The sequence below is a fragment of the Mercurialis annua genome, linkage group LG4 (assembly GCF_937616625.2).
Source record: "Mercurialis annua linkage group LG4, ddMerAnnu1.2, whole genome shotgun sequence".
In the NCBI taxonomy this organism is placed as follows: domain Eukaryota; kingdom Viridiplantae; phylum Streptophyta; class Magnoliopsida; order Malpighiales; family Euphorbiaceae; genus Mercurialis; species Mercurialis annua.
The window spans coordinates 32840387-32856208 of record NC_065573.1 but is presented as its reverse complement, the minus strand read 5'-3'; the positions used below and the strand labels follow the sequence as shown (position 1 = coordinate 32856208).

The 15822-nt window shown below is 28.5% G+C and overlaps 1 protein-coding gene across 1 annotated transcript; it reads right to left on the bottom strand.

Annotated features, from left to right (window-relative positions):
- Positions 1-6419: 6419 nt before the first annotated feature.
- On the bottom strand, positions 6420-7860 carry LOC126679061 (zinc-finger homeodomain protein 9). The gene has a single exon (XM_050373997.2). It carries the CDS (start codon positions 7589-7591, stop codon positions 6608-6610), a length of 984 nt encoding a protein of 327 aa, XP_050229954.1. The 5' UTR covers positions 7592-7860; the 3' UTR covers positions 6420-6607.
- Positions 7861-15822: the final 7962 nt, after the last annotated feature.

Below are 15822 nucleotides of genomic sequence, written 5' to 3'. Positions count from 1 at the left end.
CTTTAATTTGGCACGAAATATCATAAATGTTTAAATGAGTGGTTTTAGATAAATAAATCAACAACTTGATAAAAGGTTGATCATTTCATCCTAAAACTTTTTAAATATAAAGAATTTAAATATATGTTTGTTAGTCAATATTAAAAAGTTTTGATAAAGAAATCCAACTTTGTAAAACTATAGCTTTATTTATCTAAAACTACCGATTTCAAAACTTTTGATATTCAAAGGTAAAATGAATCTTTATTACTTTTTTAAATCACCAATTTTTTTTCGGTCTCCATCCTATCTTAAAATAAAATCATTGCTAAATTTAAAAATGAGCAAATGGTCGGTTCAATCACAGTTGACAAATTTAACCAAAATTAAATAAATTGAATTTTCATTTTTATAACGGAACTGGTCGAATTATGAATTTTAATTATAACCAAATTATTAAAAAAGTCTTAAAATTATAACATTAAACCGTATATTAATTGGTTAAATTCAATTAATCTAATTAAGCAATAAAATATAAAGAAAGAATAAGAAAATATTCAGTTAAAAGTTAAAACTGCTAATCATAATCAAACTAATTTTTTTATTCATCAATTAAAACGACCAATTGAATCTATCAATACCTTTTACTAAATTTAATCAAATTAATAGATTCATCCAACTATTTCGCTTTAACTTGCCATTTGCTAAATTCTACCGACCAATTTAACCAAAATTAAATAAACTGAATTTTTATTTGTAAATGAATTGTTATTTAAAAAAAAAAACAGAAATACTACAGAAAATATGAGTTCATGAGGGGGTAAAAGACCAACCATCATTGTACAAAATTCCTTGAGAAAATACAATAATAAAAATTACAGATAAAGATAAAAATCAAAAAACATACATTGCAATTTTATAAAAAAACAATTGAGATAAATCAAATGAACCAACGTTTTTATGAGCTCCTAAATAAAAATTCACCGAAGGAAAATATCGAAAATTTACAGATACAGAATCTCCGATGAAACTTTAAATTAGTATTAGTTGGATCTTTCTACTCTAAAAGATGAAGAAATACAAATTTAAAGCTAATTTAGATTAGATCTAATCCGGTTTAGACACAAAATTAGAATCAAATCCTAAAACTAGACCAAAAAAGTTAAGACACAAATAAATTCGACGAAAAAACTTCAAATTAACTATTTAAAAACTAAGGAAGAGTTAGAAAACTCGAATTTAAAGGGGTATGAAGGTGGCAACTACGAGATAGAAAATTAATTAGATGTATTCCTCTATAATCGAATGGTTATAGCTTGTTTACATAGAAATCATTTACAAGTTATTATAGTTACTATTAGGCCATAAATATAAAAATTAATTAGGTGGTGCACCCCCATTGTCTCTAAATTCAAAGACTAGTTGAAGCTAATATGAAAACAGATGATTAGCACTAGAAATGTACTTTTAAAGAAAGATCCAACTAATAAGGAAGCCCTACCTATTCCCTTTTTTATTCATCTAATTTTATTTGTAACACTTTCTACTTTTAGCTTAAACATTATTACAATTTACAACCACTTTGATTCACTCTTCACATTTCAAATTTTCAACTTAGTTGATGTTGCTTCTACAATTGGACATGTATACCCAGCAACTGTAACATCATTATGTTCAATCCATTTCTATTATGTAATTAATTATCAACTCAAGTTGTACGAAACTTTTATTTCCACCAAGTTTTAGTGTGAGAAGAGTTGTTCTAACTTCTAACATTCATGTGGCTAATAGTCAACCAACGTCCCTGATATTTGGACATTTTATCAATTAAACTTTAAACGTTAATTCCAATTTACAAATTCTGTGAATTATAATTTTATAATCACAAAATGTTATGCGTGTCTTTTCTTTAACACTGTTAAAATAAACTAATTTGTCAATTGAAAATGAAAAAAGTCACAAAATTAAAGTCATGTCACTCGCCACATCATGAAAAATTCCTTAAAAACCTTAAAAAAAATTCAAATTCAAAAACCTTGAAACTAAAATCCTTATCCTAGCCGCCGCTGCCCTCTCAAACCTACCAGTTGTCACTGTCGCCGCCCCTTTCAAACCCACAAGCCGTCGTCGTTGCCCTCCTCAATCCGAACAACCGCTACCCTAAATCCGACATCTCCCACTGTCAAACTCAGGTGAGGGACAACGCCTTCAAACTTAGTCGCCGCCCTCAAATTCAAAAGAAAAAACATTGGGTCTGGATTTGGTGAGCAAGTGATTTGACTCGAACGCTTTGAGCCAAGTGACGAGGGCGGCAACTAGGATTTTGGAGGGAGGAGGTTTGAAGGTGGAACAACCGCGTCTAGTGATATTGTTTTTAATTTTATAATTTCTTTTTAGTTTTAGAATTTTTTTGATGATGTGGTGAGGATTGTGTTTTTTTTTTTTATATTTTAACAGCCACATAAGTTTATTCTAACGATATAACAAAAATAGACATATGGAATATAGTGATTGCGAAACTAAAATTCAGAGAGTTTATATGTTGAAATTAAAAGGCTTAATACATAGTTTAACCTCTGAATTTGTACCCTTTTACCCATCTAACCTTTAAATTTAACGGTTGACCTATCAAACCTCTAAACTTGTTTTTTTTGAGAAAAAACCTCTAAACTTGTTAAATAATCCATTTTGACCCCTAAATTTGATAATTTATAAACGGTTGACCTATCGAACCTCTTTTTCCACGTCAGTGCGTTTGAAACTCAATCTCCGTATCAGGGGTTAAAACGGATTATTTAACAAGTTCAGAGGTTCGATAGGATACACATTAAATTTATAGGTTAGATGGGTAAAAGGGTATAAATTTAAAGGTCAAACTATATATTAAGCCAAATTAAAATGTATGAACTCTTTAAGAATGCTTCTGGAAGAAATTGAACGTACAATCTAACAGTTTATTGCTCAACATTTATATCATTTGAGGTATAACCCATTAATAAAATATATAAACTTTGATGATAAGAGGCTAAGAGAGTAGGGATGGTGAACAATTATTAACCTATTTATACGGGATTTTGAAATTTATAATTTTTCCTCTTTAAAGTGAAAAGAAATTAGTGTTAATTTATAACGATTTAGTTCTCATCAAAATAGTTTATATATAGTCTCATGTAGCCATATATGTATATACAACAATGAACTCGTAATGATTTAATTATCAAAAAAAAACTCGTAATGATTTAATTCTTATGAAAATTATCCGGTATCCATTTTAAATTTTGTATGAGGCCCTTTATTTATTTTTGGCTAAATTCATTTTGAGATCCCTAAACTATACAATTTTAGTTCATCAGGTCCCTCAACTTCTATTTAGCTTCATCCGGTCCTTAAACTTTTATTTTTTGATTCATCAACCCCCTCAACTTCTATTTGCCTTTCTCAGACTCCTAAATTTTTGTTTTTTAATTCATTAGGTCCTTAAACAGAGATCCATTTAAGGACTTAATGAAGTAAAAATACAAAATTTTAAAAAGTTAAGGAACCAAAAAACAAAAATTAGAAATCTGAGGAAACCAAATAAAAATTGAGGGACCTGATGAACCAAAAACGTATAAATTTAGTTTTTATTTTTAAGGTTGCATCAGAAACTGGCCCTTTATTTAGTTGCAAGGGCAAAAGAGTTCTGGAGAAAGTGAAGTGGTACACGTGCACAACGTGGCGATTAAAGGAAATAATAGTCATTCGATCATCTTTTAATAAATAAAATATTAATTTATCATATCAATTGGTTTAAATTATATAATATTATAATTACTTTTAACATATATCAGAAAACCTAGGTTTACTGTAAAAAAATCTATTTTTGATTTTATATTAAATTATAAAAACTTTTCTCTTTTAAAATCTTTTGTGGCTTCGTCATGCAATGAAGAGAATATTATGGTGAACAAGTTGGTCCATATGCTATTGATAGATCTTAAAGAGAGCTTTGTACCATAAATTTCAAATATATAATCTCTTGCCAACTTTATAATTGAATCTTTAGTTGTATAATTATGTTTAAGGTCTCATTAAATAGAGTTTGTAGGCAAACAGGGACATTATTTTGCCTATCAATCATTAGTAACAAAGGTTAAACTCCTTTTTCAAGCTATTCTTAAGTATTGCAAAAAGCTTCGCATGCAGTACATGTATACCTAAGCATAAAGAGATTTGACTTGAGTAATGACCTCTAATTCAGATATTCATTTTTTTGTATGCTATATATGCATGTATAAATAAGGTTTCAAATTATCATTTTCTTATCTCCGATACAAATATATTTTAAGTGCTCCGGTCTTTTTGGACCGGACAAATAGAAACAATATGTTTTTATTTTATTGCTATATATCTATCTCATTTACAACTCCTATTAAATTAAGTATTTTATTGCCATACCCTAATTGTCATTTGATTCATTCCTAAACTAACTTTGTTTTGTTTATAATAATTGGGAATGGAAAAGCGTTTGTGGAAAAATTGGATCCATATGCCCTAGAAGATTGCTACTTAATATTTGTATCATTTAAAACAATTTAGTAGAGTGTCTTGGTGGGAAATGCATTGTCTAATGGAAAACTTTCATATATGCCCGTTATTATTTTTATTTTGCATTTTTTTATGCGAATTCAACTTTGATATGAACTATATTTTCTTTTGCATTTTAAAACACCAAATTCTTTTAAACAATAATAATATGGACTTCAAAATATACATTATTCCGAGTCTTTCGACGCATACTATATTGTTTGGTATTTTAAATTACAAAAAGTTTGTTGTTTGCCTCTTAATTTGCAAAAATTGAGAATTCGTGTTATTGCTATCACCCTTATATTTATTATTAATGTTTAGAGTCTAAATCTCGAAATTACTTGCTACACTACGTACTAATGAAAACTAATGTTTATTTTGCTCAGTTTTTTTCCTCTTAGTTTTCAAATTGGCAATTAAATTCCATCAACATATCTCACAATCACAAGCACGCACACTCCGCATGTCACATAAATCTAGACAATAAATTCAAAACCTAACCACTTATTAAATTTTGTCCGAGTCTCACAATTCAAAAATATAAATTTATGAAGATAGAATTGTCATCGTACACAACACCAAAAATGCTACCCGGAAAGAGTAAAAATATGCAACTTCATTCTCATTATTATATTATCTACATTAGACTACAAATCTAATATACATAAAATCCCACAATTCTTCATATAAATTCATTCTCTGCATTCAATTTTAAGAGTTGGTAGATAGCATGCATAGTCCCATGTTCCAAATTGTAGCTACACTAATTTAGAAAATGAATAACAAGTTATTTCTGTCCATAAATTGAAGTCACAAAATTAAGTAGATTTGATTTATTTTTTAAAATTAATTAAATAATATTATAATCGAAAAAAAATCTGACATTAAACATTTATATGACTTCAATAGATAAAAGTAAACTTAATGGACCTAAGATTGCAAATTGATAATTTTAAGGAGGAGACTATCTAGGGTTACTGACCCATACTTGTTTGGCAATTGGGTCCTTCAAACTCAGCTGAGCCACCCATAAAACAAGATTACTGACTTCATCAATGACCTAAAAACCAAAACCAACCCCCAGAGAGAGAAATGCAAATCCATAATTCACATTTAAGTAATACCCACTTTTGTCATTATCCCCAATTCAATAATACACCAGTAAAACTAATTATAAAATCATCTTCCCTTAAAAGGAAAGTGAAATATTAAATTCAGCTAAAAGTATAATTTAGATATTATCCTTACCTTAAATTAATCATTAGATGAGATTAACTTAATTAAAAATTAGCACTTTACAATAATAAGGTATTTAATAAAATATCCCCACAACACAAAACACCAAAAGCAATTGGCACAAAACTGAGAAAGAATACTTTTATACACTTTTTTAAGCACACAGCAACAATTATGCATATTAATTTAATTAACAACATGGACTTATCATAACCACTAATTAATTAATCCACCTACATTAAAAATTCCTTCATAAATGACAAATGCTGATCATTGAAAAGGGTACTGAAATGATTAATAATTTCTAATTAAATAAAATAAGATCTCTATAATCTAAATTCTATATTGTGCAGAAATATAAAAACTATATAGTATAATAATAAAGCTAAATAAGATATGTTAGAATAATATGTAACCGCCCTTAATGTATGTGACACCACTTTTTGCTTCTTTGTTTCAGACACAAGATAAGAAGAATCTCTCTCTTCTTCTCTCTCTAGTAATAGATTAGCGTTTGTATTAATACTAATGAGCTTAATTAGCAAGTTTAAGGTAGCAAATCATGTCATAGAAATGACTAAATAAAGCTAAAACCAAAACCAGCAAGAAAGCAACTAATGGGGATTACTAAGAACTGAGAATAAAATTAAAGTTTTTGATTTGGGTTTTGATCATTAACTTAATAAAACTAATTAAAGAAAGAAAACAAAATCAGAGAAGAAATTAACAGAAATGAAAAACATTAATTAATTAATTAAGTACTACCATGCTTACTCTTCTATCTAGCTAAAATTTATTATCAGCAGCTTCATCACCATTAGCATCAAGAAGATGAAGAAGACCCATTAGTACCGACATGAGCAGCGTTAAGATTATCGTGATTTCCGAAGATTTGATGTGGTTCTTGATGATGATGTTGATGATGGTGGTGATGATGGTGATTCACATTGTTATCAAGATTAATCCCGTTCCCGTTTGAATCTTTTTTAGCGAACGTGTTCTTGTTATTATGCATCCAAACTTTCAAAACGCCTCTATCAATCCCAATTTCGTTACAGAATTCATGAACCAAATCCTCGTCTCTTTTCTGCATCTTCCACCCGACTCGATCCGCGAACTCGTGCATTTTTTCTTTCTGGGTCTGGCTGAACTTCGTTCTGAATCTCTTCCTCGCGGAGGAGCCACCGGCTAAAGTCATGCCTGAATTGTCATTTCCACCGGCGGATACGCCTCCGGAAAGTGCTAACAGCATGTGAGGTGCAGATGGGTAGGAGGACGAGATCGGTGGCGGAGAAGCTGAGTTGGGGCTTCGGTTATAAGGCGGAGGAGCGACTGCTTGTGGTGGAGGAGGTGGTGGCGGGTGATGCCTGTGGTGTGGCTGGTACTCAATTGTGGTGGTTGTGTTGCTAAGAAGTAGAGGAGGAGGAGGATTATCTTCCGGCTCACGGCGGTGGAAATTACGGTGGCAGCCACAAGCAGCGCATTTTAAAGAAGTTGGGTCAGTGTGAGTAGCTGTAGGAGACGGCATAAATTCTCCGCAGCCATCGAGAGCGTGACCGCCTATAGTAGCAGCGTGATTCTTGAGACATTCTTTGTAGATTATGACAACCGGAGGCGGAGCAGAAAGATGGTGGTGGTGGTGGTGGTGGCGCTTGAGGACACCGTTTGAGAAGGACAGAGGCTTCGGCGGTTGGATCCGGGTCGGAGTTTCAGTTTCTTGGTCAGGTGATTTTGTAGACGGAGTATTAGTGTTGTTGGTGGTGGTGGTGTTATTAGTTGTAGAAGCTGTTGTTGGGGTTAAATCCATAGCTCTAACATTTAAATTTTATAAATTTGTTATAATAAGAAAAAGATTGAATAAAGTTTATAAGATGGGATTTTAAGAAAGATGAGCAATTAGGGTTTTTGTAGAGATTTGTTGATGGATTTGGTGGTGGGGTTTTGTATAACCAAAAATAAAAAATTAGATTATGGGTTTTAAATTATTTTATATTTCTTAAACTAATTTTGGGTTTGAAGTGAGAAGAAGATTGAGATGAGGAGGAAGAAGAAGATGATGATGATGAGCAGTGATGATAAAAAAAAAATCTGGGTTTAGGTTTATGTGGCTGTGCTGCTTAAGCTTAACCCAATTGTGAGTGTTATTTGCAATTTTAACCCTAGTTCTAATATGTATGGTTAGTTAAGTCAGTTGACCCCACTTTTGGGTTAGATGTAATGTTTCTGTAATAAATATGCCTCTCCCCTTATAGCCATTGACCCTATACTACATCACTGTTCTATTCTTCTCTTTTTTTACTGTATACTTATTTTATCCATCCATATCAATTAATTTTTTTATATAACCATTTTACCTATCAATTACAACGTACAAGGAGCAATATTTAAAATGTTTTTATTACAGTAAAAATTTATACTATTTGATTGGATGAAAGTTGTTGGGGTAAGTTTCATCTACTCCAATTTTTGGGCTCAAAAAAATTACTCTATCCCAATTGTTATATCTAATTTCCACTCAATAACTAGTTTTATAAGGATTCGTACTAAATTTGTATAAATTTATTAGTAATAATAAATTTAAAAGCCTAGCTATAATTTTTTTATAGTTTAAAAGATACTTATTTACTAATCTTTTAATATATTCTTCTTATTAATTATAGAGAATATCTTGAAAAGATAATAAAATTCAGTAAAAAAACAAAAAATTAGCACTACAATTAATGATGGTAAACTTGACAATTTCTTATGTCTTAACTCATTTTATTGTGAGAATTTAAATTTTTTAATATCAATATTTGTCCTAAAATACTTATCAATTTGGGACAGAGAAAATAGTACTTTTATTTTCTGACTCATCTCTTTTTCCTAGCTCTTAATAATTGTCCTGGACATTAGTAACTTTTTTTTCTTCCAATGGTGTTTTTCTTTTCAAATATTGACCTGATTAAGCTTATTTTAATTTGTGTATTTAGCAACTAATCCTTTATTACAAACAAAATATGTATAGCGAGCATTGAGTTTACTCTATAAAATTAGTTCATATATGGTGTTATACTAGCTTTTGGTGTTTAAAATTTAAAACGTTGGCCAAATTAGTATGGCTTTCGGTTCAACTAGATTAATAAAAAACAAAAATAAAACTATTTAGAAAATTGAGAATTATCAAGAAATTTTAAATTATTTAAGTTTCTCGCTGATTTTTCATGTCTAGTTCAAACCTGTTTTACTGATTTAACCATTAATTCAACTGTTTATTTAATTTAATTTTTTCGGTTTAATTTGATCCAATTCGATTGGACCGCATTTATGATTTTTAGGTATTTTTGGACACAACAGTTTCTCGATTAACAGCTCATTCTGGCCCGATTCTTTACAATATTGACAATTTTAACTAAAGTTTACCATGTTTCCATTCAATAATTTTTATAATCTTTCAATAGTAAGTAAAAAGTACCGTGAAATTTTTCTTTTCAGTTATACAAAATTACTCAAAATTCAAAAATTTTACGATCACTAGTTGAAAAGGAAATGGGTCACAGAAAAATTAAAATGATAACAATACCTTACTGCGTTTTTGTCAACTTGCAGTGACAATGTCCTGGACCAGTTTGTGAGAATATATTTTTTTCGTTTTTATAACAAAAGATAAAATATTAACAAAATATTTTTGTTTTTTCCAAATTACCCTTCTGCTTTCCATATAATTCCCACATGTGGCATGTGGAATATACAAAACGAGTTAGGGACAAAACTGTCTTTTGTGTATACTTTTATTTTTAAATTCCAGGGTATTTAGGACACTACAACCTTAGAAGCAAAGGCATCTTTGTCGCTTGGAAAGAATTTTAGGACATTGTTGTAGCCTGTAGGGCGTTTTGTCTTTAAAAAATTACAAAAAATAAAAATTTTTATTTTGGTTTAATCTAGAACTAAACGACACCGTTAGCGAATTCCCACCATTCATTAGCGTAACCGTAATAAAAGTACTACTATTGGGTTCCAGCAGTATAATCACGCAGCTTTTTACTATTATTTCTATGACGAAAGCACCCTCGGTCACGTGAGATATTTGCAAACCAATGCCATTACTTATCGATCAACTAATTTGGAACTTGGTGCATGAAAAACGATAAAGAAGATTTTAGTAACGTCAAATACCTAAATTACACAATCATAATTAACACGTTATTAAGAAATGGAATCTTAATTATCTAATGACACGTATTATTTCATTGTGTTTCTGGACGACACGTATGTGGTAATATTAATTCGTATTTTTCTGTTCTGTTTTAATGTCTGTATTATGTAATGGTTAATCAAAATTAAGTCAAAATTTACGAAAATAGAGTGTCAGCTTTAAGCAATGAGTAAAAGAAAAATTATTGGCTATCGGGTTGTATTAACATATAAAAAATGATTCATATAGGGTTATATTATAATCTCAAAAGAAGAAAATTAAATATCTATTCATCAATAAAATAAAATATCTATTCATCAATTACAATGTTTAACTTATTGGCAGAAAAAACTCTCTCTTCTCATCAAATCTAAGGAGGTGACGGCCTCTTTACTAAAAAAAACCATCTCTTCTACTTATGTTTTTTTTTATTTCTATACTTTTCTATCTCCTTTATTCAATAAATCCCTCTTTTTTGAGTTTCTTTTAATTGAATTAATTTTTTAAAAATAATTTTTATATTGCATGTCGAATTTTTTGGATCATTTCAATAAAATTTAGTGTTTGTTAGAACTTTGTATCCAAACTTTGATGATCCAAAATTTGGCATTTGTTTGTTCTATAATTATTATGACTTTGTTGAAGATGCGGATAAAGATAGGAAGAAGCAAGTTCAAAGGCGAAATTGAACGAGTTCATGGATCTAACACTGCTCTCTTAAAAATGTGCTAGTTTAACGAATTCCGGCTTAGACTATGTTCTTTCGATTATTTTTTACTTGTAATCTATAACTTTATATGTATTTCTTATTTTGTCTTTGGTTTGCATCTTAAAAGTATGTATGGTTAGATTTTGTTAATATGACTCTCGTCAATTTGTAAATTTCATTCTATTTATCTAATTCATAACTTTTTAAAAAAAAGTCAGATATTAGATTATAAAATTGTGCGTTTTCTGATTTATAATATTTTTATATTCATTAATTATTTTTGGTTTATAATATTAATTTAGCATTTTAAAATTTTTTAAAAACATTTATTACTATTTTTAAAATTTATCACTAGCAATAAAAGACTAAAAAAATAGTCAGACAATAATATATCTAATATGAAAAATTTAATAAAATATATATAAATTAAAATATATTTAGTTTGAATGTGTGATAGCACTACATATCTCTTGGTAAGATAAAGGAAAAATTTATTTCTGGTTCCTAAACTATACCACTTTTATTCATCCGGTTCTTAAACTAACTTTTATTCTCATTCAGTCCTCCAACTACACGGGTTCGAAACTTTGGGTCCTTAAATGGAAGTCTGTAATGTGCGCGCAATCACTCACCTAAACATGTCTCAAAAAGTTCAAACAACAGATTTACATACCATCAAACAGCAACAACATGTGTCACGCGAAATATAAAATAAGTTATAATAGTAAGCTTGTTATCCAAGCAAACTACTCCCTCAGTTGACTTCTGGTGGCAGGAGCTTTAACTTGTGAATGAGATGATCTGAAAGGTCCAAATAAAGGGGTTATCACTGTTGTTCCAGGCTGCAAATAGACAAAACATATATACATTAAACCATCAAAAAACACCTAGCATTATAGTACTATTAATAAACAACACAAAACCCTAACAGAAACAAATATATTAAAACTTATCATGTTAACTAACATTAAACTAACAGTAACAATATACTACACTTATATTGAGTGTTCCATGCCAGAATTCTCATCAATGAATCACCCAGGACCAACAGATGGTTTACGTCCTTGACCACGACCCCATCCCCGAGCACGTCCTCGACCCGGTGATGTACCAGTAGCATTATGAGAAACTTCAGTTGGTGTGGCAACAACTTCACCTCTCCCTCGAGCCCGTCTTCATAGGCCTCTTCGTCGGCCCATAGCATTTTCAAAAACAGTACACAAAAGTTCACCTCTTCCTTCACCAATTGCATTGTTAAAAACATTACAAACAAATTCACTTATTCCTCTACTTTCTCCTTGGCTTCTTGATGTACCAGAAATTGATCTCCACCAAAGAGAACTCCACAAACCCTACCAGAAGCACATGAATTTTTGATTATAGTGAAAGAGAATAAAATAAAAGCTAGTTAGTTGCACACATGGCCCTTCGATTCAGAAAGCGAATGATTGAAAAGATTTATTTTCAAAAGTTGTATCGATTAGGGTAAACAAAGGGGACAAATGAAAGAATGGCGATAGAAAATTAGGTTTAGGTTTACAGATTTTCTGTTTTGTATTCAATGTAAATGAAACGTTGTCGTGTAAATTTTCAATTAAAATTGTTCGTTTCTTTTACGTGGACGTATTTTTTTGGCTCATTCGAGAAAAACGGCAAGTGATTGCACGCACATGACATACTTCCATTTAGGGACTCAAAGTTTCGAACCTGTGTAATTGGAGAATTAAATAAAAATAAAAATTAGTTTAAAAACCTGATGAACAAAAGTGGTACTCCCTCCGTTCTTTTTTAGTTGTCCATTTAGCAAAACATATTTGTCTCTAATTAGTTGTTCATTTAGAATTTCAATGTGTTTTTAGCTATTATCTTCCAAATTTACCCATTCCTAATAAATGACTATATGGTTTAATTTTAAAAGTATTTATTAATTAATAGGGCTATATTAGTATTTCTTTTTATAAGTTAAGATAAAAGGAGCACTATCTTGATATGCGAAATATTGGCTAAATGGACAACTAAAAAAGAACGGAGGTAATATATTGTAGATATGAAAATGGGTTTTTACAAAGATAAACTGATAACCAGTTGATTTACTTTTGATAGACTTTGGATGGCACTGATTTTATTGCTAATAACAATATTTAATTGCAATTAAATTTTGAAAAGTAAAATTAAATTGTAAACTAAAGAAAAAGAAAAGGAAAGTAGATGAAGAATTAGAGAAGGTGACATAAGCACGCCAATGATAAGAAGAGCTAAGGTTTAATCATGGAAGTGTGTGAGAAGTGAGAAAAAAGCTAACGGCTGCATTGAAACTCACAATCCTGTGTAAGAATATTTATTAGTGCAAGATAAACTTTATATTGTGATTGGGAAATTCTATCTGGCCAGAATTTCTTGGACACAAATCAGCCCGAAAGGGCATCTTTGCAAAAACTTACCAATGAATTTAATCCGTCGTCAATATTAATTACAATCCCTCATCAACATTAATTACTAAAGAAACTAACAATTTCCTATGCAATAATAGTGATTTTTTTCCTCCTATATCCTTTTATATCTCGTTGGTTCCACTCATTAGGCCAAAAGTATTATTAAAACCTTTACGGTGGTTCCATATTTAACTTTAAACTTTAATGTTGCTATTGTTTCCATTTGAATCCTAAAATTATACTCCCTCGTCCATAAAAATAGAAAAATAGAATTTCACTTGAATTAAAAAATAATAATTAAAATAGTTATATTTTCTTAACTTTCAATAGCAATCTTAATTTAATTATTTAAATATTTTAAATATTATTAATTTATATTATGTAAAAGGTAATTATTGCGTTGAAATCGTAATTAAATTTTAAAAAGATAAATTTCTTATTAATTTTTATATTGTATAAAGTGATAATTAATGATGATTTATAGAATATAATCAAAAGTGGCTGAAATTTATGAAAGTTAATATTGGTATTATTCAAATTAATATAGTAGCTTTGCCTATAATTTGAGATGTCCAAAATAGTCATTTTATCCATCTTTATGAGAGGGAGGGAGTACAAAAAAAGGTCAAATTAAACCCTGTTTAGTATATATCGACAATATTTGTCAGACATGAGCAATTTTATTCAAATTATATCCAAATTAACATGTACTCATGATAAATAGTTTTTTTAGTATTTATTAAAACTAATCTTTTTTAATATTATATTTTACAATAAAAATTTATAAATTAGCTAGATAACAACTTCTATAAAATTACTAGTTATTTACAATTATTTAATTAATTTGTCCATAATTTTTATGAATTGAAAATATAAAAAAGTATATTTCCATAACAATTATTTAATTTATATATATATCTATAAAGATGAGGTAATAATTATTTAATTTATATATATCTTAGATTTATATTGCACGAATCAAAATTATTTAAATTTAAATTTAAATTTAATTAATTATAAAAATATAAGCCCCATGTAAAATATTATAGGTCTAATACAAATTCAGATAAGGTGAATCGAAACTACACAGTTTTACTTCTTCTTTTTAGCCTAATAGTAAAATATTCAATTTTTTGGATGCTTGCAATTTAAAACAAATCTTTAAATTTTTATGATATTTTTTAAATTTAATTTTTTTTTTTGCTATTTTAGCAAAATTTATTTAATTTTTTAATTTTCAGCTAAAGTTATATATACTAATTTCGTAGCCAATTCATTTTTGAAAATATCAAAATTCAACTTTCTAATCTTAAAGAAATGCGATTAATGTTAAATTTGATTTTAAGTTCAACTTTCATTGGTTGAAATTGAAAAAAAAAACAAGTTTAAAGTTAAAAATGATTAGAAAATTCAAATAAAACATATAGGTATCGTACTAAAGTGAGAGATCAAAACAATTAAATTTATTGAAAAGAATACTAGAATGCAACAAAATAATAAAACTGAGACATTATTATTAAATTAATATATTTTGTTTTAATTGCAGCTATTCGTACAAATTCAGATTTTTTCTATTATTTTTTTAATTGAAATTATGTATTTTTTAAAATATTTATTTCCGTCTCAATAGAGTCGTCCGCTTTATCACTATCACATAGTTTAAGAGAACACAATTAATGTTATGGGTTTTTATAATTATTTCTCACTTTTCTTAATATATCATTTTTCACTTTTATAAATATAAATAAATATTAATTTATTAGTGGATTTTAAATAGGAGTAGCATAGAAAGATTACGTTTAAAAAATAGACAAGAATATTAGGATATTTTTTTTGAAAGTGGACAATTATATTGAGACAGGGGGAGTAACATAGTTTTAGTGTATTAAAATAACATCATGTGTATAAGGAATTTGATCGAGCTCCTATACAAATTCGTTCACAAATTATTAATCAAGCTCGTTCACGAACAAGTAAACGAGTCAAAATCCACTATGTTCATGTTTGAATCAATTTAATTAATGAACATTCAATCAAGGTCGAACTTGGTTTGTTTATGATACAAACAAACACGAACAAACTCTTATCGAGCCAAACGCCGGTTGCTCAATCCGTTTACAACCCTCAATTCCAAAAATGAACAAGAAATCGCGGATATGGGCATATTAGTCGTCCCATAAAATTCATATTTATACAACGGTTGCATGATACTATTTGGATAATTAAAATTTTTGAACTTAAAATTTTAAATGATTAATTAATTAATCAATTAACTACGTTTAAATTTTTAAAATTAGGGCTTTTTTTTATCCATATAGCCATAAAAAGTAAAAAAAATTAAAATCTAGGCGTAGTGTAATGATAAACTACAATATTAGTTCATTTAATTTTTTAACAAATTAAATTTTTTATATGAAAATTAATCTATTTATGAAGAGAAAAAATTCAGATTTTTTCTCAAAATATGTAAATTAACTTGTTCAAAATCTTTCCAAATAAAATTGATTTATATTTGGAATAAAAATGTATTTTATTCAAATATTTTTAAAATATCTAGAATACACATTAATTGATGAGTGAATTGTTTTACGCGATGAGTGCATTATTATTTTTTAAAATGTATTCTAAAAATTTGTATGTTTTTAGACCGATTATATAATTTATCTAATAAAATTGAATACTTTTATTGTATATATTTTGTAACAAAAATAATTGTTTTA